Source organism: Piliocolobus tephrosceles, chromosome 5 (genome assembly GCF_002776525.5).
Source record: "Piliocolobus tephrosceles isolate RC106 chromosome 5, ASM277652v3, whole genome shotgun sequence".
NCBI classification, from domain to species: Eukaryota; Metazoa; Chordata; class Mammalia; order Primates; family Cercopithecidae; genus Piliocolobus; species Piliocolobus tephrosceles.
Window position 1 is genome coordinate 42,440,178 of NC_045438.1, and position 27,897 is coordinate 42,468,074.

The 27,897-nt window shown below is 35.7% G+C and overlaps 1 protein-coding gene across 3 annotated transcripts in view; it reads left to right on the top strand.

Annotated features, from left to right (window-relative positions):
* Positions 1-19: 19 nt before the first annotated feature.
* The window catches only part of PEX3 (peroxisomal biogenesis factor 3), a 44,662-nt gene continuing 16,784 nt past the window's right edge, over positions 20-27,897 (top strand). The window contains exons 1-10 of one of the 3 annotated variants that reach the window (XM_023183767.1): positions 88-352; positions 1,422-1,602; positions 7,884-8,015; positions 11,735-11,816; positions 17,459-17,502; positions 19,045-19,169; positions 19,468-19,534; positions 19,642-19,696; positions 20,251-20,419; positions 22,614-22,684. In XM_023183767.1, coding sequence (XP_023039535.1) covers positions 8,009-8,015; positions 11,735-11,816; positions 17,459-17,502; positions 19,045-19,169; positions 19,468-19,534; positions 19,642-19,696; positions 20,251-20,419; positions 22,614-22,684 — 620 coding nt within the window. In that variant the 5' untranslated portion in view covers positions 88-352; positions 1,422-1,602; positions 7,884-8,008. Of the gene's footprint in view, positions 353-1,421; positions 1,603-7,883; positions 8,016-11,734; positions 11,817-17,458; positions 17,503-19,044; positions 19,170-19,467; positions 19,535-19,641; positions 19,697-20,250; positions 20,420-22,613; positions 22,685-27,897 lie in introns of all 3 variants that reach the window. The other 2 variants (XM_023183766.2, XM_023183768.1) reach the window with 2 other exon arrangements.

Genomic DNA, 27,897 nt, shown 5'->3' on the forward strand with positions numbered 1-27,897 from the left:
GCACTCGGGAGCGATTTCTGAACGGACCTGGGCGTGTCGGACCAGTGAGCGGCGGCGGCTGCGCCGCGGTAGAGGCAGAAAGCGCAGCTGCTTTGCTCTAGTCCACGCCCCCTTGCCGCTCCGGTGACAGTCTGCGGAAAGCCACGTTTGTGATTTCGGGAGAGCGCAGAGCGGAACGACGGCGCTCTTGCTTGGTCATCTGTGCCAGGTGACGAAGAAACAGTTTCCCGGTGAAGCAGCCCCTCACCCATAGTCAGCCCACACCCCTAGGGCCTAAAGATGCTGAGGTCCGTATGGAATTTTCTGAAACGCCACAAAAAGAAATGCATTTTCCTGGGCACGGTCCTTGGAGGTGGGTTACAACGTTCTTGAAAGGGGACATTGGGAGAAGTGAGTGGGAGAGGTGACTTTTTCTAAAATAAGAACAGGCCGGGGCGATCCTAGTCTGGGATCTGTAGAGGGGATTCGATCAACCATGGAATGGAAAGGGAGGTGGCCAACCTCAAGGGTTCTCCCATCTCTGCAGTTAAGAAATGCCTCTGTGCCCTTTGCCTTGTCACCGCCTGTTAACTCTGTTTCTCACCTATCCTTTTTTCTCACGGACCTTTGGAGAATTCATTACAATTTAAGTTTCTGTTACAGAAACTTTTTTTAAAAAATTCTGCTTTCCTGTGAGATTCTTCATTGCTGCTTGGCACTCTTGGCACTATGGCTCTCACCCTTCTCAGGAGTTTAATAATAATCTAGGGGAGGTGGTTTAATAATAAATGATAAATAAATAAATAATAATAATAAACTCTCCGTAGTTTAATAATCTAGGGGAGGGAGTTTAATGATAATCTAGGTGGTGGTTAAAGTCGATTTGAATTTTTGAAAACAGCGCAGTCGTCCTGAAGGACTGAAAGATATGGATTAAAGAAAAACAAATCAATATTTTAGCTCTGTTTCTGCCATTTTAGAATACAAACTGTGGCAGTAAGAAAAATGCTTGAGGGATATTGCACAGTCTTCCTCAAGATCTTCAAGGTTGGGATCATTGTAATCTAACTGACGTAACTGAGTTGCACTGGCCCAGAGGAGATTTAGAAACAGATAAGATAAAAATCTTGAGATCCTTTTCCCTCATACAATGCTCATGTGATAATATTCAGGTATTTGAAGGAGGGAATAAAAAGCTTTGTGAATTATATGAAAAGAACATCTAGGAACTTTAAAAGAGGACATTTGTTGTAACTTGAGTTTTTGAGAAATATTCTTATCACTTATTATGTGCTGTTTTTACAAAAGTACTTAAAATAAAGAACAGAGGTTCCCAAAGAATTTGGTTAGCTTTTCTCTTAGTATTAGATTGTATTCTGTTCTCCCCAAACAATTTGAAATTAACAATACTTATTAGATTGTATTCTTTTCTCCCCAAACAGTTTGCAACTGACAATACCTTTAGCATCAATAGTTCAGATTTTGGTGATGGTTGAAAGTTTGAAACAGAGTTCTTGTTGCTGAGCCAAGGATGGTGTTTTGCAGCCTCTGACAACTATCACAGATCAATAATAAGCAGATGTAAATTTTGAACATCTTTGAGAAATCCTTTATATATAAAAGGTATTTTCTGATATCTTCATTCTCTAGTATCTAATGTATATTTAAATTATCCTAAGACTACCGAGTCCATTTTATTTATAAAAGCTAAAAATATATGTGTGATTGAAGAAATACAAATAAAGTATTTTTGCCTTTACTGAAGGAAGGAAAATTATCTCTTTAACAATCTCAGAAGGAATACTCCTTCAGCTTATGGAACAACTTTGTGGTAAATTAGAAATAATCACAGGGGAAGCAAAAGAGTATACTTAAAAGAAATTTATAATTAAAAAAAAAGTCTTAACAAGAGCCTCATAGTTATAGAATAAGAGGAATGCAAAAAAAGAAAAGTTCAGACGGACAGAAAGAGAAAATAATCCTAATGTTTTATATCAATAAAGGAGTCAGTCTGAAAAGAGGAAGAGTAGATGACCGTGGATGGCATTTGTTTGAGCCTCGTATTCTTTCTGCTTCAGGGAGAAAGTTCTACAGTATGTTAGATTTTAATTAATCTGACTTAAGAAATATTTATCAAGTACCTGTAGTGCTGAAAGTAATATGTATGGAAATACAAGATTTATAGATTTTTAATAGTAACAGCTACTATTTATTGGGAGCCCACTTTACACTGGGCATTGTGCTAAGCTCTTCCTATTTAGGCAGAATGACAAGAAGGCAGTTCTTATTATCCCCATTCAAAAATGTGGCAACAAGAGCCCTAAGAATTTAAGAAACTTGCCTCAGGTCTCAGAATTAGTGAAGGGAAACGAATTCAAACCCAGGTGTGTTGGACCCCAAAGCACGTTCTCTTTCCACATTATATCACTGTGCTTTCATGGTCTTTATGGTCTGATAGGAAGGAAAAGCAAGTATACATGTAATTGAGATACAGAAAAACAAGAGAGGTGAAAAAATGCTGTACAGATCACACTGGCAAGTAGCATATACAGTTGTGAAAAATCAGGAAGAATTTCATGGAAAAAGAGACACATTTTGACAGGCTGCAAAGCTGGACAGGCTATCAACAGGCATGCTTAGAGAAGTTTGGCCATTCAATAGAGGGGGAAATGAGTAAGTAAAACCTTGAGTAGCAGGCCTTCTTAAGTAGCAATTTCTGTTTCCTCGAATTTTAGATGGGTAACTAATTGGTTTACACCAGTTTGTATAATTTGAGCAGTTTTGGGTGTTTGGGTGTGTTCAGTTTTTGTTTTTGTTTTTTTTTCAGACAGGGTCTTGCTCTTTACCCAAGCTAAAATACAATGGTGTGATCATAGCTCACTACAGCCTTGATTTCTCCTTTGCTAGCTTTACAATGTAAGGCAAGTAGAAAGGCTTCCTTATGAAGATTTGCCTGACATCTTCACACTTTTCCTCACTCATGTGATCCTCTCATCTCAGCCTCCCAAGTAGCTAGAACTACAGGTGTCCACCATCAGGCTTGGCTAATTTTTAATTATTTTGTAGAGATGGGGGTCTCACTACATTGCTCAGACTGGTCTTGAACTCCAGGCTTCAAGCAGTTGTCCTGCCTCAGCCTCCTAAAGCGCTGGAATTACAGGCCTGAGCCACTGAGCCTGGCATAATTTGACCAGTTTGTGAAAAGACTAAAGAATTGACTCCCAAACTTTTTGGTCTAAGGTATCCTTTATACTCTGAAAAATTAAGGACCCTCAAAAGCTTTCTAAATTTTATATCTATTAATAGTTATGATATTCAAAATGAAAATGAAAATTTAAATATTAATTCATTTAAAAATAAACCTATTACATATTAACATAAATAACATTTTCAAAAAATTAATGAGTGTCATTGTTTTACATTTTGCAAATCTTTTTAATGTTTGACTTAATTGAAGAAAGCTAGATTCTCATCTCTTTCTATATTCTGTCAGTTGTGATATCATACAGCATGTAACCTCTGAATTACTCCACTGTATACTCATGAGAGAGTATGAGTATGGGAGAGAATGAGAATGAAAAAGGCAAATAACATTTTAGTATTACAAAAACAGTTTTGATTTTATAGACCCCCTGAAATGGTCTTAAAGACCCCAGGGGTGCCCATGCCACACTTTGAGAACCATTGCACTGGAAAAAGTATTGGAGAACAGAGAGCAACCAGATTCATATTTATTGACTTGCTGGTTTCTAAAAAACTCAGAATATTGACTTGGATTTATACCTTAAATCCTGTAATCTCTGGCCTCTTCACATTTTTCATTCATTCATTCATTCATTCATTCATTCTGTCATTGAACAAACATTTGAATGAGAGTAAGTGCCTGTTCTCACTGTACTTTACTCTGGAAATACAAAGGAATAAGACAGATCCTGACTTCAAGAGGTTCAACAACATCGCTTTTATGAATGAAACTGTATTTCACTATGGCTGTGCAAATGAGAAGTGGCAAAAGATTAACTTGGAAAAGCAACTAGAGTACAGATTGTGAAAGGCCTTATGAAGCCATTCTACATAATTTGGATATTATCCTTTGTATTGGTGCTTCCTGGAGTTTAGTATGGATTAAAAAATTCACTTAAGGAGTTTAATAAAACGTAGGATCCTTTATTCCAGATTCTGATTCTTTAGGTTTAGAATGCAGTTCAAGAATTCCTTAATTCAACAAATATTTATTGAATTCTGACTCAGTCCCAGTCAGAGTTTATGTACTGGGGATGCAGCGTCATGCAAAATAAGACATTTGGGGGTATTTTCAAGGAGTGTCCTTTAAGGCTACATTTTAAATTGTCCCAAGTAATTCTGATGTAAGTGGAACAGGGAAACCACATTAAGAAATGATGGCAAGATGTTGAAGGATTCTAAAAGCATGAGTGATATAATCAGATTTATGTTTTAGAAAAATCACTTTTCATGTATAAGATGGGCTAAACAGGTGTGTGACCAGAAACTGAAGAGTTAGGGAACTATTGAAGCAGTTCAAGAGCATTAATTTTTAGGGTCTAAGTGAAGACACTGATAAAGAAGTTGTAGATAATTGGCAAGATTTAGAAAATATGTCTGAAATAGAATCAGAATACTATAGTAGGATTTGGTGATCTGTTGGATTGGGAACAATGTTAATAGGTTATTTTCAAACTCTTTTTGAAATTATTACCCTTGTGAAATAGTTGCATTGTAGGGATTTTCATCCAGAAAGAGAATACTACGAGATGGTTTTAAAACAACTGAATTGTGGAAAGACTAGAAGTCTTATTTTACTAGTAATGTTATTAAAGGAAAACTCAAAGCATTTGACATTTGTTTTTTAAGGTATTTAGTAAATATTTTGATTGTTAATATGTAAAATCATAGCTACAAAAGAAACATTAAAGCTCATATAATCCCAGTCTTTCATTTTATGAATGAAGAAATTTAGACACAGAGGGGAGAAGGGAGTTTCTCAAAAGTCACTAACTATTTGATACCAGAGCCCTCCATATCTCCTCTTTTCCAGGCTAGACTGCCAGTCAAGTATGTAGATAGTCATGAGCTCCATGTTTTAGCTAATGAATTACCTGTTCTCATTCTTATTTTTCTAGGGGGACAAATCTGACAAAATCAGAATTTATGAGCCTAGGTGAATTAGACCTTGTGTAAGAACTTAGTTCAGTGCTAAACTCAAGAAAAATAATGGATTGTGTGATTGTAGCCTGATTTCAAAGTACCACAAAATGGGTGGCTTAAGCAACCGAAATTTATTATCTTACAATCCTGAAGTTTAGAAGTCTAAGATCAGGATTGGTTCCTTCTGCAGAGTATAAGGGAAAGATCTATTCTAACCCTCTCACCATGACTCATGGATGGTCATCTCCTCTGTTTTTGCTTCGTCTTCCCTCTGCAATTGTCGATGTCCAAGTTTCCTTTTATAAGGACAACAGTCTTGTTGAATTAGGACCCATCTAATGACCTCATTTTAACTTGATTACCACTGTAAAGATTCTGTTTCCAAATAAGGTCACATTCTGACGTGTTGGGACTTCAACATATGAATTTGGGGGTTAACACAATTCAACCCATAACAATTCATTTTCTTTTTTAGTTTAGTTAGAATATCAAAGTGTGGCTAACTAACCAGTCTATAATGTTCACATTCTCATTTCACGTTCAGGAAAATTTCACACAGGAAAACTGACTTCCCCTCATATATAGACCAAAATGTACACACTTATATCATACTGCCTATGCTGAAATGTGTTAAATAACAGTTCCTAAAAAAAATTATCAGATTTGTTGAGACTCTGATTAAAGCAGTGGACCTTCTCCCCAGAAAAACACACCAATCAAATTTACTATTATTGAAGAAAAAAATTCTTACCTGTGGAAAAAGTGTCATCTTAGTGTTTGATTTTACAGTATACTTTGAGAAATAATCATTTTACATGTAACTTTCAGTAAGCTGTTGTGCAAATAAGATACTAACAATTCCTTCAGATCTCTTATGTCAGAGTTGCCTGTCATAGAGTAACTTTGTGAAATATAAGTCAGTTTCCTTTGTTGGTATTGTCGCACTATCATCAGTTTCTTTAGAATGGAGTACAGGAAAGGTAGCCATGAAGGCACTTAATATGAACTCTCATTTCTTCTTTAAGCTTGGTTATAATACATTAATTTGCATATAAATACAGCAACAACAATCATACTGTAGTTCTAATTGTTTTTAGCACATACCCTTTTACTGAACTATATTTTTAAGAATATGTAATATCTTATCAGTTCACCTATAACACCTGTATTAGTGAAAATAATTCAGGATATGTATCTGCTTTGCAGTTCACTTTCTACCTGTGACAAACCAAATCTAATTACTTAGGTCATGCACAATTCTTAGGTTATTTTTAGTAGATACCGGAGGTCACAAGCAGTGGGAGGTAGGTGAGCATTACTTACAACCTTGCTCTCAGGTTATAATGAAGCCAAGTTCTGGCACACTTAAAAACATCTACTGGCAAACAGAGATGAAAAGCTAGCACAACCTGTTCTGTAAGCTTGTTGAAGTCCCAGTGTTCTGTCCTTGTTTCATGCTACCACAGAACTGCTTATACAAGATCTACCTGAAGAAAATGCAACAGTATTCTAGCTGTAGGATTCGGTTGGCTACCTGGTTAACTCACTTGACTAAGAATCCTTTGAACTAGCAACTAAGGATCTCAGGCAAAGGTGAAGGACTTGCTGGATTCGTATATTCTAGTTCATATGAATACGACTAAACTGTTTTAGCTAGTCCAGTATCTTGAAAACCATTAATTTAATCTATGAAAATCCATTCCTGATACTCATTATGCTAATTAAAAGATATTTGGTGTTAATCGGTGATAAAAGCTAGTTGAAGAGCTTAAGCCTTGGAATGTGGCTTTTGATCAAGTGTGGCTAACTAACCACTCTGGAATGTTCACATTCCCAGCTAGGAAAACTGACTGCCCCTCAGATATAGACCAAAATGTACACTCTTAAATCATACTGCCTATGCTGAAATCTGTTAAATTACAGGCCGCATGACACCACCTATATTCTTATCCTGTGGTGTTACAATTTAGGAGTTTCTGTACCCTCTTTCCCCTTTTTTTTCCAACCAAGTTACTGATTTTTAGATGAGTTATATTTCCTGTCCTTATCTCAAAGAGATTTTTCTAACACATGGATGGATAAATAGACTTCTACCTGACTTAACTACCTTTCTTTCATTGTTCCTTTTAAAAATTTTCTTATATTTTTAAAATGTATTTTGTGTTAATTGAAGAAAATATAGAGGACAAAATGACCTATTATCCCACCATTCAGCAATGATCATTGTTTATTATATTTTAGAAATTAAAACTCACCTATTTTTTTGTATGTGTTTCTGTCAAAAAAAGTAAAAACTTCTGGGATCTTATTTTATCAACTAACAATGTAACGTGGATATTTCCTTGACTCATTACTTATTTAGCAATGTGGTTTTTAATACCTGCATAAGATTTCATTGTATGACTAGACTATCATTTATTTAAACAATTCTCCATTGCTGGACATTTAGAATATCTCTAGTCTACTAGTAAAGGTACTGCCAGACTTTTTAGATTTAATTCCTTTCCCTTCTTCAAACCTAGTCCTTATGTGCCCATCATTTCCTCTGTCATTGACTGTAAAAATGCTGATTTCCTTTTCTTCGGGCCAGTCTTACACAATTCTTTATTTAGGTTTTAAAATGTTGTAATTTTAGGTATCCACTAATGTAAAACTTATAATTGGATAAAGTAGGTTAAAAATGTTGTGTAGAATTTTTGGTACTCTAATTAATATAGTACTTTTTTTAATTATTGTAGGAGTATATATTCTGGGGAAATACGGGCAGAAGAAAATCAGAGAAATACAGGAAAGGGAGGCTGCAGAATACATTGCCCAAGCGCGACGACAGTATCATTTTGAAAGTAACCAGAGGACTTGCAATATGACAGGTAAGACAGAGAAATATTTATACATGTGTAAAGTTGTTTGGTGGTTTATATTAATTTGCATATCACCAGGATCAAATTTAGAGGAAAAGGCAAAGAGAGGATGATAAATGTAGCAATTATTTGAATGATTTAACTGAATTACATCATTTTAATATGAATTTTAAAAATCAGTTCATTCATTTTATTTAGCAAATACTAAAATCATTTAGCAAATGCTTGTATCCAGGCCTGGGGAAGCAGGAAGTGAGCAACAACAACAAAAAGCCCCTGACGTTTGGAGTTTATATTCTAGGGAGAGGAAAAGATGATAAACAACAAATAAGTAACTTTAGGCAGTGATGGCTGCCAGGTGGACCGTAAAGCCGTGTGAGGACTGAGAAGTTCTATAAGACGGGGGATCGGTACAGTCAGGTTTCTTTGAGGTAACATTTGAGCAGAAACCAAATGTTACAATGGAGGGAGCCATGCAAAATGCTTGAGGCGGGAACAAGCTTGGTATTTTCAGGACACAGCAAAAAGGCCATGTAGCTAGAGCAGAATGAAAATGGCAGTGATAGGAAACAAGGCTGCAGAAGTAGGCTTGATCCCACTAGGCATATGGGCCATAGGAAAGAGTCATTACATTTATTAAATTTACAGTAGGCAACAATAGACCTGTGAGTCGGCTACAGTAGTATACACTCAGGCAATGTTAATTAATGGCAATAATTTAACCTCCACAGCTAGAAACATAGTCCTGGGTGAATGCGTCACAAAATCAACCTGCCCATATAGTGTGTTCTAACTGGCATAACTGTTGAAGAACTAGTTCTCAAATCCGTGCAAAGCCTGTTTTTCTTTTTTATTGTTTAAAGCTTATTCATTTCTCTAACATTCTTTCAAGAACAATTAATTTAGAAAGAATTTATAAAGGTACATTCTCCTTATCTAATTTTAAAAGTAGAAATTTTTTAGCATTAAAGGCCTCTATTATTAGTTTACTTACCTCATTTTACTTGAGGCTGAGACTAAGAAGAGTAAGAGGCACATTCAAAATTACAACTAGAGTATGATTTTTAGTATTTGAAGTAGTAATACTCAGAAAAATACCTTCATTCTGCAAAGCAAATAGTAATCATAAATACTATACATAACAATTCTGAGAGTAAAATGAATATTGTAAAAGCCACTTCAAAAATGTTTTGTGAGGCCTTGATGAGGTAATGCCTATAAAGTGCTTGATGTATAATAAATACTCGGTAAATAATAACTTCTTAAAAATTATGAAATTATTTAAATTGACATTCACCCTTCAATATATTGGCACTGCCTAGGACATTTTAATGAATTTTTAGAGAATGGTCCATTTCTGGTTATTATTTGAATTTTCAAAAAATAGTAAAATGGGCCAGGCGCAGTGGCTCACACCTGTAATCCCAGCACTTTGGGAGGCCGAGGCTGGTGGATCACCTGAGGTTAGGAATTTGAGACCAGCCTGACCAACATGGAGAAACCCCGACTCCACTAAAAATACAAAATTAGCCGGGCGTGGTGGCGCATGCCTGTAATCCCAGCTACTTGGGAGGCCGAGGCAGGAGAATCGCTTGAACCCACTAGGTGGAAGTTGTGGTGAGCCAAGATCATGCCATTGCACTCCAGCCTGGGCAACAAGAATGAGAAACTCCATCTCAAAAAGAAAAGTAAAATGTAGCTGCTGGGGTCTTAAAATACATCTCAGTTTGACATGGACCCTTGTGTCCATTTGGGTCCCCTGGGAAGCAGATGCTAGGATGGGATTAGATGTCCCAGAGATCTACTAGTAGAAATGCCTGTAAAGAATAAAGAGTAAGGGAGGCAGAAGAAGGCAAGCGAAGCGTTTAGGCCACGGTGCAGGTCTGACACTTGCGCAGGGAAAAAGACAAGGAAGGAAGAAAGATTAGGCAAGAAGAGTCTCAGACTACAGCACAGTTCTAAGAAAGTGTTGGGAGACCAATGAGGAGTCTGCAAGCCACAGTTTCTGGTAGAGGAGACCTGCAGAAATGGGCCTGCTTTAGTGTCCCCATCCAAGCAGTGTCATTGGCTGGGAGCAGTGCAAACATGGTAATGGATCCAGAGGAGTGGCAGCTGGGGTTATCAATTAACTATGCTCCTCCAACAAAAGATAGGGGTCACACATTTCCATGACGCAACCCTAAGATGAACAAATAGCTGACTATAGGCAATTAAAAGTAAAATATTTGATCTCTACGAGCCAAAATATAGGTTCAATGAAAACTTTCCAAATTAGCTCTCTGCACGTTCTGCATTTTTTTGTACAATGCATAACATGAACATTGATAATGGGGTTACAAATAATATGATCAAATTTCTATTCTTTTGGATAAGACGTAATTGATATACTAGAAAAAAAGTGAGTGCTTTGGGGTAAATATAACTAGTTTTCTTACCTAAGAAGTTTTCGCTTTTAGAATGCGGTGTTCATAGCCAGGTGTGGTGGCTCACACCTGTAATCCCAGCACTTTGGGAGGCCCAGATGGGAGGAATGCTTGAGCCCAGGAGTTCAAGACAAGCTTGGGCAACATAGTGAGACCTCATCTGCACAAAAATTTTTTTAAATTAACTGGACATGGAGGCCCACGCCTCTAGTCCTAGCTACTCGGGAGTCTGAGGCAGGAGGATTGCTTGAGCCCAGGAGGTCAAGGCTGCAGTGAGCCATGATTGCACCACTGCACTACAGCCTGGGTGACAGTGTGAGATTCTGTCTCAAAAAAAAAAGAAGGAATGTGGTGGTCTTCTTAGTTTTTCATTTTGTTATCATTACTTATTTAGGATTTAGAAACTCATTTTACATTTTTATGTGTGTATTTCTCCATTTCTTTTTTTTTCTCTGATCCCATGACAGATTCTTATTCTCCTACATTTCTTATTCCACATGTAGAGCCACAAATAAACTCCTAAAAATCACATGAAGTTTTTTTCCCATAGATTGCTAGTCTCATTTCATCTTCACATTATTCCTGGGAGTAACAAACAATAAACAGCAGCCACTGACAAAACTAAAACTAAAACTCAGCAACTCTTAGTTTCTAACCTAGTGTACTTTTATCTATGTTATAATAAATATTTATTGCTTTGTAGTGTTACAAACAGTAAACATTTACTATAAACAGTAACAAATAATACCCACTGACAAACTAAAACTCAGCAACTCTTAGTTCCTAACCCAGTATGCTTTTCTCTAGGTTATAATAAATGTTTATTGCTTTGTATTATTTAATAAATAAACTTTTTCTAAAATTAGAAATAAAAAATGAAGCCAAAAGTATAGCTGAATATAAAAATGTTTTTGATCATTGTCATTATATCAGAAGTAAACACATTGTAAAAAATTTGAAGAGTATAGAAAAGAAAAAAGGAATTGTTCATAATCCATAGCTCAAAGACCACCACTGTTAAAATCTGAGAATAATTCTTTCTATTCTTTCTTCTGTGTGTACATGTTTGTGTTGCTGTGATTGTAATGTTTATATAATTTTGTTAAATTACATTAGCAGATAAATGATTTGTTACGATATAATATTTTTATAATAATAATAATAATTTGAATTGTCTAGCCCTGACTTTCCCTTCTGACTCTTTCTAGTTGCTAGCCCTATCATATAGCCTAAAACAATGTGTATTTCTTAATGAGGGCAGTCATATCACTTGTGACCTTTTTTATTTTATTTTTTGTATTACAGTACTGTCCATGCTTCCAACGCTGAGAGAGGCCTTAATGCAGCAACTGAATTCCGAGAGTCTCACAGCTCTTCTAAAAAACAGGTAAATGCAAGTTATAGCATTTTCTGTTTATGCACTACACTTAAAGTTTATAGAATGAACTGATATCCTTTTCAAGTATATTTGTTATTTTTCTGTCTAATTAAAGCTTATATAGGCTCAGTAAGAAAAATATTAACTATATCATTTCATCCGTATTTAATTTTGTCTGTGCTCTACTTTTTTGCACAAAGCATTCAAGGCAATGATATTTGTATGTATTGTTTTTCATATAAATAGACCTTATAGCACTTCAAAATTGTTCATGAATTTGATTATTGGAGTGCTTGTGAAATGTGTTCCTGAACCAGATGCTGTGAAGCTAGCAAAGTTATGTTAAATATCATGCTTCTGAAAGAGCTTACAGTGTAATAAAGCATGTGAACATACATTTTAAATAAGGTATACAGGACTTATATTTTAAATTACTAACAAAATGAAATACAAACATAACATGAACATACAATACTAATAATTGACATTGCCATGGCAGTTTGCTGTTTCCAAAAGCACTTTCGCATATGTAACCTTGTATACTGCATGTTGCATGTGTTGAGTTATTGTAATTCAGTATGTACTGTATTAGTTTGAGAAGACTTCCAGCAGGAAATGTGTTCTTATTTTAATGACAATGATGGAAGGGTAGGCAGGGAAATGGTTTCACTAAATAAATGTTAATCATTATAGCCTTCCTAAAGTAATCACTTGCCTTTAATCACCCTCTAAATAACCAGGGGAATAGTAGTTCTATTTCTAAACTGTCTCACTGTGCTAGCCCTGGTGCTAGGTACCTTTCGTATATGCTCCCACTTAATTTACACAATAGCCCTGTGAGGCAGTTACTATTATTCATTTTGCAATAGGAATTGAGTGCTCAGACAGGCTACATAACAAGTGGGGAATTTTCTTTAAAACACTTACTATATTCAGAGAATACTTTCCAAAATAACAATGGATTTGTGTACTTGAAATTTCTTGTATCTTATTAAAACAGAATGCTAGTGATGAGGGGTTTTCCGTTTTAAATTTCTTCATTCTTAGAGGTAGACAGACCTTCCTTCCTTCTTACAGATACAAGGTTTAGCTTATAAATTAGTTCATACAGTTTTATGAAGAAACATATAAGCAGATTGCTTTTTATCAAATAAATGATTACGTTTGTATGTACATAGGTAGGAATTGAAAAGAAGTAGATTTTAATTTCCTTACATTTTGTCATGATGACAAGGCAAGGCAAATTAAATAAGTGAATAGCATTTTTATAAAAGCAACATTTATAAATCATGCTGCTATAAAGACACATGCACACGTATGTTTATTGTGGCACTATTCACAATAGCAAAGACTTGGAATCAACCCAAATGTCCATCTGTGACAGACTGGATTAAGAAAATGTGGCACATATACACCATGGAATACTATGCAGCCATAAAAAAGGATGAGTTTGCGTCCTTTGTAGGGACGTGGATGCAGCTGGAAACCACCATTCTTAGCAAACTATCACAAGAAGAGAAAACCAAACACTGCATGTTCTCACTCATAGGTGGGAACTGAACAATGAGATCACTTGGACTCGGGAAGGGGAACATCACACACTGGGGCCTATCATGGGGAGGGGGGATGGGGGAGGGATTGCATTGGGAGTTATACCTGATATAAATGATGAATTGATGGGTGCTGACGAGTTGATGGGTGCAGCACACCAACATGGCACAAGTATACATATGTAACAAACCTGCATGCTATGCACATGTATCCTAGAACTTAAAGTATAATTTAAAAAAAAAAAAAAAAAGCAACATAATACAGATAAAATGATCATGATGGCATTCTTCCTTCATGGTGAATCTGTTTCCTGCAAGGCCCTATATTCCATGTGCTTTAAAAGGGGATTTAATAATTAAGATACAGTCTCTTTAAGACCTTTTCATCCAAAGGAGGAAGTAGACTAAATAAATTATCATAATTCCAGACATACTTAGTGCAATGACAAAAAGTAAAAGGAAAACATAGGAGTATCAAAAAAACCAAGGGATTAATTTTGATGGATAATCCTGGACAGCTTTAAAGAAAAGATGTAATTCTGTTTTTCTTTATCAGTACACAGAAGGAGAATTTCTTAAATTCTGGAGAATTTAAGATGGGCCACAGTTGTCCTCATTCACAGTTTCCTCTTTAAATATCTCAATGTTACTTTTTCTTGGCTTTCTTTTGATTTGAAATTACTATTTGTAATTTGGTGGGGGGAGAAGGGTAATATCCATTTGAAAAATATTTGCATAAATAAGGGCTCGATCCCTTACAAAGTGTGATTAAATAAGGCCTCCAATCTTATGACTGCTTTTATATTAGTTTTATATGAGACTCTGGTCTCATATTAACCTGTTGAGCAAGTTTTTTTTTTTCTTTAAACTATTTTTCATAACTAATCTGAAATAAGTAGATGATTTGATAGTCTTATTCTGCCAACTTCACAATAGCAAATGAACAGTTATCACTGTTTTTGATATTTAGCGCTCTTGTTAAAGACTGATAATTGGCAATGAAGTTTCAATGCAAAAAAAAATCGTAAACATCCTCTATCATAAGAGAAGTAAAACACTTTGAAAGGATTCGTGTAATTCTCTCTCTCTCTCTTTTTTTTTTTTATTTCTACATGAAGGCCTAAAGTTTAAGAATTATTATGAATATTTTAGTGACATTAAAGAGTCTGGTTGTATTTAATAACTTGCAGTTGATTTCCATCAGACAAATCATTTGAAAGGAATATTTGCGTTGAAAGCACTTTTCTCTGTTCTTCTGCATAGATTTGGAATCTTTTATGTAGATTTTGGAGTTTTTTTTAAAAAGTTAGTGTCAGTATTTAAAAATCTACTTTTAAGGTCTAATAATGTTGAGTGTAAACATGAAGAAATGTCCTGGGTAACTATAACTGTCTTCTCCCACCAAAATCATCCCAAATAAAATACAGTTTTTTGTTCATTTGGTTTTGGGTTTTTTTTTAGACAGAGTCTTACTCTGTTGCCCAAGCTGAAGTACGGTGGCACAATCATGACTCACTACTAAGCACTTTCTATATTGAAATTTTCGGAATCACTGTTTTCTTATGTTTTTTCATTTAGAATTTTTATAAGAAGTACTTAGAAATTTTTCTGAGGGAACATTCAAAAAGAGATATGAGTTACTTATGATACATTAAATACCTCACCTTTGAATTGTGGTTGATTCCCAGTTTAATCAGAATACATATGACATTCTGCCATGAGTCTTGAACACTAGATTAGATTAAGGTTGAAGCAGTGTCTTGCATGAGTTACTCAACACATTTTCTTAACCTGTGCCATCTAGGAAAGAGGTAACTGAAACTATATAGTCTGCTCATTGGCAAAGAAAGACAAGAAGCTAGTAGTATCCTTACAATTGTAATAGTAACTCAATTTCTTCTTGGAATGCAAATTTAGGTCTGAAAATAATAATAAAGAATATGGACTTGTATTTTTTATATCTATGGTTTTTTTATTTCATGTTTTCTAGTAATTTATTTTTATTGTATTTAGCAAAAGCACTGGTCTGTGACAGATTGTAAAGGAAAAGGAAAAAAAACACTGATCATTCCACTAGTGGTTTGAAAAGCTCTAAACTACCTCCACATATGGTGTACTATCCTTTGGTTAGAAGAGGAAAATGACTACCATTTTTATACAATAGTCCCATCCACTTTATCCAAGGTTTGACTTTCCAAGGTTTCAGTTAGCCATGGTCAACCATGGTCTAAAAACATTAAATAGAAAATTCCAGAAATAAATAATTTCTAAGCTTTCAGTTGTGTGCCATTGTGAATAACATGATGAAATCTCCCTTTGTCCAGCAGATCCATGCTGTAGATGCTATCTACCTATTAGTCACTTAGTATCCATCTTGGCCATCAGACTGGATGTTGAGGTATCACAGTGCTTGTGTTTAAGGAATCCTTGTTTTACTTAATAATGGCCCCAAAGTGCCAGAGTAATTATGCTGGCATATTACGGTTGTGCTATTTTATTGTGAGTTATTGTTGTTAATTTTTTACTGTGCCTAGTTTATAAATTAAACTTTATCATAGGTACATATGTATAGGATAAAACATAGTATATGTAGGGGGTTGGTACTATCTTCAGTTTCAGGCATCTACTGAGGGTCTTGGAACGTATCCCCCAAGTTGATAAGAAGGGACTACTGTAGTACTGTGGAATGATCTCCACAAGATATATTGCTATATTTTTTAAAAGGTAAAGAAAAATGTGTATAATATGTTTCACTTATCTAAGGGGGCAGATATAAATGTATATATACGTATTTGCTTATATAAAACAAAACAATGGAAAGTTTAAGCATTTTTTAAAGTCACCTATGAAGAAGGGAGAAAATTAAGGGGGATAGGAACAGACTTTTTTGAATACACCATATTATGTAAATTTGATTTGGGAATCATATTAATATTATAAAATTACAGTGTTTAAAAAATAATGTCCAAAACTATATAGTACCATAAATCAAATTAACCTATATATGATTCTAGTTGGTGGTATAATTACAAAGACAGAAACTGTGCTAAATTACTTTGAAACAGAAATTTGACTGTATATCCTTAGTAGGTCATATAGTCTTCGCACACAAAGAATTGGAAAAACAGAAACCTTAAACTCTTTTACACTGAGACGGTTGTGAATAGAGTGAGGGATGAAGCAAATTAGTGATTATGTTGGTTTCACCTGTTTTTAATGTGGACAAAAAGAAATACAAATGCAAAATCAATGAGATTAAGCTAAAAACCTTTTGACTAATTTTCTAAATTTTGACTAATTTAGAAATATCAGTATGAATTCATGATGTATATTACCTTTTTGATTATATGCACATATAAATAAATAAACACTTATTTATTAGCTTAGTTCACTGGAAAAATCTTAGAAATAATGACCTACCCAGTAGCAATGAACATTCTTAACCAAAAGTTTTGGTCTCTACTATTTCCTGCTATGAGAAAACAGGACCCAGTGAAATTGGTGATTTCAAGTCTGCAGCAAGAATTGAACGAGATGAACCCAGAATAAGTTTTCATGTCAGAAACTGTGGATTCTGTAGAAGACTAATAAAAAATCATATAAATCAAAAGGATTCAGGAGCCAATGTGAATAGTCTTCCAGAAGTGAAAGATGGGCAATTTGAACATCGATAGAGATAATAGCTGCAGTGGATTGATACACATGAAATATATGTGTAAATTCTTGTGTTTATGATCGTAAAACAAAAAAACACTTCATATTTACCTTTGAAGGATTATAGGACCTACTTCATTATTTCTAAAACAGCAAATTAGAGAAAGAAAGAAACATTTCCTCTGCTTTTCCTATGTGATTTTGTAATATATCTATACATAACACTCGAAGAAAAAGATTGTAAGAACATATACCAGTGAAAGTGGTTGTTATTGATTACTGGAATTACGTTTTTTTTTTTTTTTTACTGTATTTCGTGGGTTTGCTTTTCTTCAGTTATGCTGTGTTGCTTTTAATTTTTTGAAATAAATATAGATCTATAAAATTCAGAGTTTTCTATTAGACTATCTAGATTATTATTTTCGTTTTTTTTATTTTGTCCTTTAGGCCTTCAAACAAGCTAGAAATATGGGAGGATCTGAAGATAATAAGTAAGCCTGATATTCTGTGTAACAGCACATCCTTAAAATATAAAAGGAAATGTTTGCATTCTATTAGGATGACTCTCCTTTACCTGCCTTTTAGAATTGTTGTTAGTGTTAAATAATATAGTACAGGTAAAGCAAGTAGATCAATGTCTGGACATAGAAAGCATTCGGTAACTGTTAGTAGTAGTGCTATTGTTATGATGATGATGATGATGATGGTAGGTAAAATTGTCCTAGACTACATATGCCTTTATTAGGTACTGATATCTCTAATGTACTTTAAAGGAAGTTTTTATTCCAATCCAGATCATATATTTACTTTGATATTTATTGTAAACTTTTGTTAGTGATAAAAAATTGAAACAAAAAGCTAAACCAGGGCCTACATATCTGCTTGTCTCAGAACTGTTATTCCTGTTTTCCCTTCCATTCAGCTAATCCTTGTCAACAGAATGATGCTTAAGCCTTGCCTATTTGAAAACAAATTAAACCTCTCTAGTTCCCTATATTTCCTTTCAACTTTTATACTTTCTTTTTTTTTTTTTTTTTTTTTTGAGACGGAGTCTTGCTCTATCACCAGACTGAAGTGCAGTGGTACAATCTTGGCTCATTGCAACCTCTGCCTCCCGAGTTCAGGCAATTCTCCTGCCTCAGCCCACCGAGTAGCTGGGACTACAGGTGTATGCCACCATGCCCAGCTAATTTTTGCATTTTTAATAGAGACGGGGTTTTACCATGTTGGCCAGGATGGTCTCGATCTCTTGACCTTGTGATCCGCCTGCCTCAGCCTCCCAAAGTGCTGGGATTACAGGCATGAGCCACTGTTCCCGGCCTATTCTTTCTTACAATCCTTATGACCAAGATTTCTACATTCCCTTTCTTCTCTTGTTCACTCCCACTCATGCTTTGATGTACTACAGCCTGGTTTCCACCACCTGTGTCTCCACCCAAGCAGGTCTCTCAAGCGTCAGTAACAACTTCTGTGTTGCCAAATCTACTGGATATTTTCCTCCTGCTAGGACTCTCGGCAGCAGTCAACACCTTCACTCTCTCCTCTTTTTTGAACACCCTGTCCTAGGCTACTGGGAAGCCTGTCTTACCAAGCTTCCCCAGCCGTTCTGTACCTTCCTGTAGTCCTTAAACCCTTAAACAGGCTCATCCTCCTCGAGCTGCCATTGAAGGCTAGAGTTCTTCCACACTCAGCCCTCTTCTGTTACTTGAAAATAGCTCCAGTGACAACTAAGAGTTCTGAATCTGCAATTCTTTGTGCTTCCCAGACTTTTCCTTTCTAAGCTAATAATATATACCTCTTTCAGCTAATATATTTTATTGGTCATTGTTTCAATTAAGGGATCATACCTAATTTTTATTAAACAACTTGTAAGGAGAGACTGAAATATTTTGAATTGATATATTTGTATACTAGAAACAACTGTAAATATGTTTTTAAAAGTCATCTTATGAAAAAATAACCATAGGGATGGTTCATGATTTTACACATTTGTATTAATCACAGTACCAAATGGTTTTCTTTTCTCTATGAAGGTTTCACAAGAAGTATCGTGGCTGTATACAGTACTTGTATGCTGGTTGTTCTTTTGCGGGTCCAGTTAAACATAATTGGTGGATATATTTACCTGGATAATGCAGCAGTTGGCAAAAATGGCACTGTAAGTTTAATAGACTTAAACAGACATTGTCCTTTCCTTCAAGCGGTTCAAAGTTTAGCTTATTTATCTTGATAACAATTTCTGTGAAATAAATATTTTTATATTTCATGTGATTATGAACTTTTAATATTATGGATAATTTTTATACTTTGAAACTAGAATTTTTGGTATGTTAAAAAAAGTTATTTTTCCTATCACTTCAGATCTTCAGAGATAAAATCTCACCTAAAGTTATATTGAAAACATTACTTACCAGTTTAAAACTTGGATAATTTAACTGTATTTTTGTTTCGTACAGACAATTCTTGCTCCCCCAGATGTCCAACAGCAATATTTATCAAGTATTCAACACCTCCTTGGAGATGGTAAGATTCTTATTTGTGACTTTTATACTAATTTTAATTCATTTATTTGTATTATTGAGGAATTTTTAAACTAAGCAAGGCTTTTAGGTTTGTTTTTTCTTTAATAGGCCTCACAGAATTGATCACTGTCATTAAACAAGCTGTACAGAAGATTTTAGGAAGGTAAGGCATTTTTCTTTGACTTTTCTGACTTCCTGATTCTGATGAATGAAAGAAAATTAGAATTGTTCTAGTGAAGCCAGTGACTTGACAAATGGTAATTTGTGAAACTCTTTGTAATCTAATCAGATATCATTCTGGGATATTGTATTATGGGATCCATTTTCTTTGTCAGAATCAACCTTTTTATACATAGGGGAAAGTTTTAATATTTCATTGTTAATTGACTGATTTCATACAAATCAGAAATATCTGGGTCATGAGATAAAAGACCTACTTTAAAATCTGCCTCTGAGGCTTTTTCCTCCCACTTATACTAGTAATACCTATAATTACAGTAGGAATTCTCTTACGAAATCCAGAGAAATACTTTTCTTGGCTCTGTAGTAATGGCCCTTAACTGGTGGCTGATTTCTTAATCCATTCTATTTCAGTCAGCAGGTACAGATGTGAACAGAAGAAACAAGATTTTAGATAGTAGCCTGTTAAGAAAAGAGTGTATGTAGGATGTGTTGTATAGTTTCGATTTATCCCAATTCCCTTTTCTCTGTTTCTAGTGTTTCTCTTAAACATTCTTTGTCCCTTTTGGACTTGGAGCAAAAACTAAAAGAAATCAGAAATCTCGTTGAGCAGCATAAGTCTTCTTCTTGGATTAATAAAGATGGATCCAAATCTTTATTATGCCATTATATGATGCCAGATGAAGAAACTCCATTAGCAGTGCAGGTGCTTAATTCATAACCATTTAACCAAACCAGTTACTCTATACTTTTAAAATTTTACTCTCTCTTGAAATTTTGATTTCTGAGTCTCTTGAAAGGTAAGTGATTGAAAGGTATATATTTCAATAATTGAAGTAAAACCCCGTAGAAAACAAATAGCCATTATGAGCGATTTCTAGTTAGAAGCACTTAACAATTTTAGCTATTCAGTACATTTTTATTATCAGGTATGTGACAGTACATACTGTGATGTACGCTGGGGATGTAAAATGAGTAAGGCATGTTTATTACACTTGGGGAACTGAAGATACAAATTCAATTAGTGGGCTACAGCGTGTTTTCATATCAGATCAAATAGCAGAACATAGAGCTGAAGGTCAGGGCAAGATTATAAAGAGCTTTGTATGCCAAGATAAGGAGTCTGAACTCCAATTTGTAGACAAAGAAAGGTAGATTTTAACCAGTCCAGTAACACAATCACCTTTGCTTTTTAAAAAAGTTAATGATGAAAGTACAAAAATGTACTAAGGAGGTTATAGTCATCCACTTGAGAAACAACAAGGTCTAATCCAAAAATTATGAACCATAGTGTTGCTAAACACTGGTGTGTCCTGGATAGTTGTTATATAAGTTATTCATTGATTAAGAATACTAAAAATGCCAGATTGCAGGTTATATGGCTCATTTCCTAAATTAGTAGCTTTTCATTTGTCTACTGGTTTGCACCCATTCTTTCTAATTGGGAGAACAGCTCTTACTTGACAACTGGAAAAGCCTTAGAACAGAGAGGCCCCCTATGCCATACCTCAGCATAGAGGACCTGTTAGAACAGAATGCCTTGTTTACATTGCCTGCAGGATTTCCCATTGCCTGCAGGATTTCCCATTCCCAGAGACCCCAAAGATGAACCTGTTTTGGTGCTGAGAGATCCTATATTCATGAGTAGCCCAAAAAAAAAAAAAATGTTGCATCCCATTTAAGGAAACCCTGTAACTTGAAAGATAGAGACTAAACTGATCAAACAGAACAGATGGAACAGAATTAATGAAACAAGAGACAGCTTACAAAATAGAATCTCAAGGAGATGCAATAAGAGTATTAAAACATCTTTTTAGGACTCTAAAGTAATTTACAGTTTTCAAAATTCAAAACAAGACCAAAAAGAAAACAATTCAAAAGAACAGATGAAGAGAGAAATGATGGACCAGATCTTACTGAACTGAATTAAAACCTGAAATTTAAGATTGAAAGGACACATAGAGTCTCAGACTACATTGATATAAAAAGACACACACACATATCCTGATAAAATCTCTTACTGATGAAAGAAAAAAACATAGGAGGTTGATGGGGAGGATCACTTGAGTCCAGGAGTTCAGGACCAGCCCGGGCAACATCGCGAGATCCTGTCTCTAAAAATTAAAAATTTAAAAATCAGCCAGATGGGCATAGTGGTGCACAGCTATAGTCCCAGCTACTCAGGAGGCTGAGGAGGGAGAAATTTCTAAGCTCAGGAGTTCGAGTCTGTGGTGTGCTTTGGTTGCACCATTGTACTCCAGACTGGGCAATACCCGTCTGTCTCTTAAAAAAAAAAAATGCTTTGGGAGGCCAAGGAAAGAGGATGGCTTGAGGCCAGGAGTTCGAGACCAGCCTGGGAAACATAACAAGACCCTACCGCTACAAAAAATAAATGAAAAATTAGCATGGTGGCCCATTCCTGTAGCCTAACTGCTACTTAGGAAGCTGAGGCAGGAGGATCACTGGAGCCCAGGAGTTCAAGGTTACCTAAGCTATGATCATGCTACTGGACTCCAACCTGGATGACAGAGTGAGACCCTGTCTCAAAAAAATAATAATAATGAAATTCAATATTAAAAAGAACAAACCCAGACCTCTACAAACTCAACACCTATTTCTTCTTTGTCTAACTATACTAGAAATCTATCCAAGAAGGGCCAGATAAACAAAGATCTTACTAAGTATAATTTTACTTTTACTCATGTCTTAAATTCTACTTATTTGCGCACATAAACCATTACAGGTTTTTTTCGGGGGGAAGGGAGATCTAACTTTTTTTATTGTTGATAGAACATAGACTTTTAGATTTCCTGAACTCTTTATTTTATAAATGTGATTAGTTTCATCATAACCCCATGCTAATGTTTGAAAACCTAAAGTGTGACATTTTAATTCTATAGGCCTGTGGACTTTCTCCTCGAGACATTACCACTATTAAACTTCTCAATGAAACTAGAGACATGTTGGAAAGGTATGTATACTTCATGTAACAGGAAAAATATGTGTGTAAGTTGAATGTACTTGAGACCATTTTTTAGTTTTTCTTGAACAATATAGTCAGTATAATATGATATTACAATTAAATTTTTTACTCTGTTCCTCAGCCTTTAGATAAGATTTCCTACTCAAACTGGAGGGAAGCAGGGATTTCTTAGGGTAACTCAGCTACTAACTCTACTATCTGAATTTATCAAGTTCCAGTCTTTTGTTTTTCTACAGTAGGAATGTCCACTTTTTTCTTATTCAGATTTCCACCACATCATTTCATGAAGCTCTGGAGAAGGTCATTGGTGATCTTTTGCCATATCATTGTATAAATGAATGAATTACAATGCATCTGTAATGTTCATCTTACTTGACCTTTCTCTGATACTTGACATGGCCTTTCTTGAAATTCTTTGCTCACATGACTTTCATGATAGTATAATCTGTATTTTTCCCCTACGTCTCAGATCATTTCTTAGATTTTTCTATCTCTGTCTTTCCTTTAAATATCAGTGTTTTCAACCTGGTGCAGTGACTCATGCCTGTAATCCCAGCACTTTGGGTGGCCGAGGTGGGTAGATTGCTTGGGCCTGGGAGTTCAAGACCAGCCTGGGTAACGTGGCAGAAACCCCATCGTAGATCAAAGAAAAAAAATTAGCCAGGCATGGTGGTGCACACCTGTGGTCCCAGTTAACTTGGGAGGCTGAGATGGAAGGATCACCTGAGCTCTGGCAGGTTGAGGCTATGGTGAGCCATGATTGTGCCAGAGAGTTCCAAGCCTGGGCAACAGAGTAAGATCCTGTCTCAAACAAACAAAACAAAAAAAGCCATCAGTGTTTCCCAGGTATTTGTTCTTACTTCATTGGCAACTGCCTCCCAGGCAATGATTTATATTCCCATTACTTTACTATGCTAGCAGTTAAAGGCACATGTATTGCCCTAGTCCTCCACCCTCAGGAGCTTGTTTGGATTGAAATTTCTACATTTCATAGATAGAAATAATTTGTTCATTCAGTTAATTCATTTATTTCATTGAATTATTAATTAACTATGTATTGGCTGTCTGTGGTATGTTAGGTACTATTCTAAATGCTAAGTCTTCATCCCTATTGGAATTTGTATGTTAGTGGGAGAGAAAAATAATAAACTAATAAATTTGATATAATGTCAAATATGTATAACTTTGTTGATGAAACACAAAGCAGGTTAAGGGGTTAGAGAGTGACCAGGGATGCTGTTTGTATTAGGTTTGTCAGAAAAGGCCTCTTTGAGGAGATGCCATTTGAGCAAAGACCTGAATATACTGTGGAAGTTAACCTTATAACCCAGAAGAATACAGTTCAAGGCAGAAGAACAGTTGCAGTGATCCTAATGCTTGGCCTGTTCAAGGAATAGCAAGGAGGCCATTGTTGGCTGGAGCACAGTGAATGAGAAAAGCAATAGGGAAGTGAGATTGGAGACATAGATGGAGACTCCAGAGTATGTTGAACCTTGTAATCCATGATAAGAAATTTGGTTTTTGTACTTAATGTATGAGAAGCCATTGGAGAATTTTAAGCAGTGGAATGACATGATCTGTGTTTATAAAAGACCTCATTTCTCTATGGTAAGTTGACTATAAAGAGATAAGAATAGAAGGAGGGAACCAGTTTCAAGAGTTGAAGGATTCTAATCAAGAAACTGTTGTAGTTTGGACTGGATGGTAGCAGTGGTGGCAATAACAAGAGGCTAAATAATAGATTTATTTTTAAGATTGAACCACTAGTACTTGCGGAATTATTTAGTGTGGGTTATGAAAGAGGAGGCAAGGATGACTCCTAGGTATTGGGGCTGAGCATTTGAGGAAATAGGAGTTGCCATTTACATTTTGGCAGTGTTAACCATATCCAAGTGGTTATATGCCTGTTGGCAATTGAATATGCAAGTCTGGAATTCAAGAGATAGTTTACAAATACAACATTGGGAGTTGCTGAGACCAGCTTGGTCCGGGAGACCCTAACCCAGCGGCGCTAGAGGAATTAAAGACACACACAGAAATATAGAGGTGCCTGAAGTGGGAAAACAGGGATCTCACAGCCTTCAGAGCTGAGAGCCCTGAACAGAGATTTACCCACATATTTATTAAGAGCAAACCAGTCATTAGCATTGTTTCTATGGATATTAAATTAACTAAACGTATCCCTTATGGGAAACGAAGGGATGGGCTGAATTAAAGGAATAGGTTGGGCTAATTAACTGCAGCAGGAACACGCCCTTGTGGCTTAAGAATGCCTTTAAGCGGTTTTCCGCCCGGGGCGTGCCAGGTGTTCCTTGCCCTCATTCCCATAAACCCACAACCTTCCAGCGCAGGTGTTAGGGCCGTTATGAACATGTTACAGTGCTGCAGAGATTTTGTTTATGGCCAGTCTTGGGGCCAGTTTATGGCCAGATTTTGGGGGGAGGGCTTGCTCCCAGCAGGGAGTAATCACTTTGCATATGGTATTTAAAGTAATGGGGCTAGGAACAGATAGAGACTAGAAGACAACTGAGTCATAGAGCACTCCAACATTTAGAGTTTGGGATGGGGGAAGAGCCAGCAAAGGAGACTGAGCAGGAGCTGCCAGAGAAAGAAAAGAAACACCAAAATAATGAAGTATTTTGGAAGACAATTGAAGAAATGTTTCAAGGAGACTGTGATTAATTGTGTCTAATGCTCCTGAAAGGCCAAAGGAGATAAAGACAGAGAAATAACATTAGATGGAGTTGTTGAGTGATCTTGTTGAGAAGTTTCAGAGGAGCAGTGGTGGAGATAAGCTAATTCAAAAGAATTAGAGTTTAGCAGAGACCAAGCACAGACAACTGTTTCAACATTTTACTTTGAGAGATTCCGAGAAATAGGACAGCATTTAAGGGGAATATGGGAGCCAGGAGATTTTGACTTTAACATTTTTTTATATACACCTTTCTACTAAACTCCATGAGATGACTAATTTTTGTCTGTTTAGTTCACCAGTGTATGTTCAGCTCTTACAACAGTGCCTTGCATGTAGTAGATGCTCAATAAGTATTTACTGAATTGATAGGAGAGGGAGAAATTGATGTAGGAAAGCAGGATAATTTTAAGAACAAAGAACTTCGAATAGGAGAAAGGAATGAGATTCAATACACAGTAAAATAGTTTAGGAGTCAGGTAGGGACGGCTGAGGATAGGTCAGATGCATGTAAGTGGGTAGATGGGTGGGACAAGTGTGTAGAAGTTCTCTTTACTTCTATTTTTATGTGTGTGAAATGGGAAGCAACCTTACCTATTTCTCATTTCTTTCATTGGCCTAAATGAATTCAATTCAATAAGAAGAATAAAAATTAACATTTTTCACTGCTTATGCAGCAAGCACTGTTCTATACTGCTTTACCTATCTTAACTCACTTAAACCTTACAGTAACCCTAGGAGGTAGGTACTATGATGATCTTTTCTTCAGTTTCCATTTCTTCAGCTTCCATCCCCTTAATCATTTTTCTTCTTGGAACCTTACCATATTACCTTTAAAAGAACAAAGTTCAGCCCAAATTACCATGCAACCCAGCAATTCCACTCCTAGGCATCCACCCAAAAGAATGAAAACATCTCTAGACAAAAACTTGTTAAGAAATTTCATAACACCATTACTCACAATAGCCAAAAAGTAGAAACAATCCATATTTCTATTAACTAACGAAAGTATAAAATGTGATGTATTCATACAGTGGAGCCCTATGTAGCAAAAAGGGGAACAAGCCATTGATACATGCTACAGTATAGAAGAACCTTCAAAACATTGTGCTAAGTGAAAGAAGACAGGCGCAAAAGACCACATGTGTATGACTGTTTCTATGAAATGTCCAGAAAACTGTATAGACCAAAATAGATTAATGGTTACCTGGAGTTAAGTCAGATGAGGATTGGCTGGAAATGGGCCTAATGGGTGACAAAAATGTTTGAAAATTGAATTGTAACGATAGTTGCACAATTATGCAAATTTACTAAAAATCATTGACTTGTGCATTTAAAATGGGTAAATTTTATGCCCTGTAAGTCCTACTTCAATAAAGCCGTTAAAATGCTTTTAAAAAGAGAGATGACTAAGGAAAAAAGATAGAAAGATACACACATACACATGCACACTCTAGTCAAGAAACTTGAACATAACTAGGTATTTTCTAGCTTTCTTTTTTTTTTTTTTTTGAATGTTGAAACACAATTCTGATTTATAAGTACATGTTTTTCAACCACAATAGCAATGCATTTCATTGTTTTTTCTAGGGTCATCATATACATCTAGACACACATAAGTATACACAGATACATATAGTTGTAAAGCTCCTTTTATTTATTTATTTATTTATTTATTTATTTATTTTTTATTATACTTTAAGTTCTAGGGTACATGTGCATAACGTGCAGGTTTGTTACATATGTATACTTGTGCCATGTTGGTGTGCTGCACCCATCAACTCGTCAGCACCCATCAATTCATCATTTATATCAGGTATAACTCCCAATGCAATCCCTCCCCCATCCCCCCTCCCCATGATAGGCCCCAGTGTGTGATGTTCCCCTTCCCGAGTCCAAATGATCTCATTGTTCAGTTCCCACCTATGAGTGAGAACATGCGGTGTTTCGTTTTCTGCTCTTGTGATAGTTTGCTAAGAATGATGGTTTCCAGCTGCATCCATGTCCCTACAAAGGACGCAAACTCATCCCTTTTTATGGCTGCATAGTATTCCATGGTGTATATGTGCCACATTTTCTTAATCCAGTCTGCCACAGATGGACATTTGGGTTGATTCCAAGTCTTTGCTATTGTGAATAGTGCCACAATAAACATACGTGTGCATGTGTCTTTATAGCAGCATGATTTATAATCCTTTGGGTATATACCCAGTAGTGGGATGGCTGGGTCATATGGTACATCTAGTTCTAGATCCTTGAGGAATCGCCATACTGTTTTCCATAATGGTTGAACTAGTTTACAATCCCACCAACAGTGTAAAAGTGTTCCTATTTCTCCACATCCTCTCCAACACCTGTTGTTTCCTGACTTTTTAATGATTGCCATTCTTACTGGTGTGTGATGGTATCTCATTGTGGTTTTGATTTGCATTTCTCTGATGGTGAGTGATGATGAGCATTTTTTCATGTGTCTGTTGGCTGTATGAATGTCTTCTTTTGAGAAATGTCT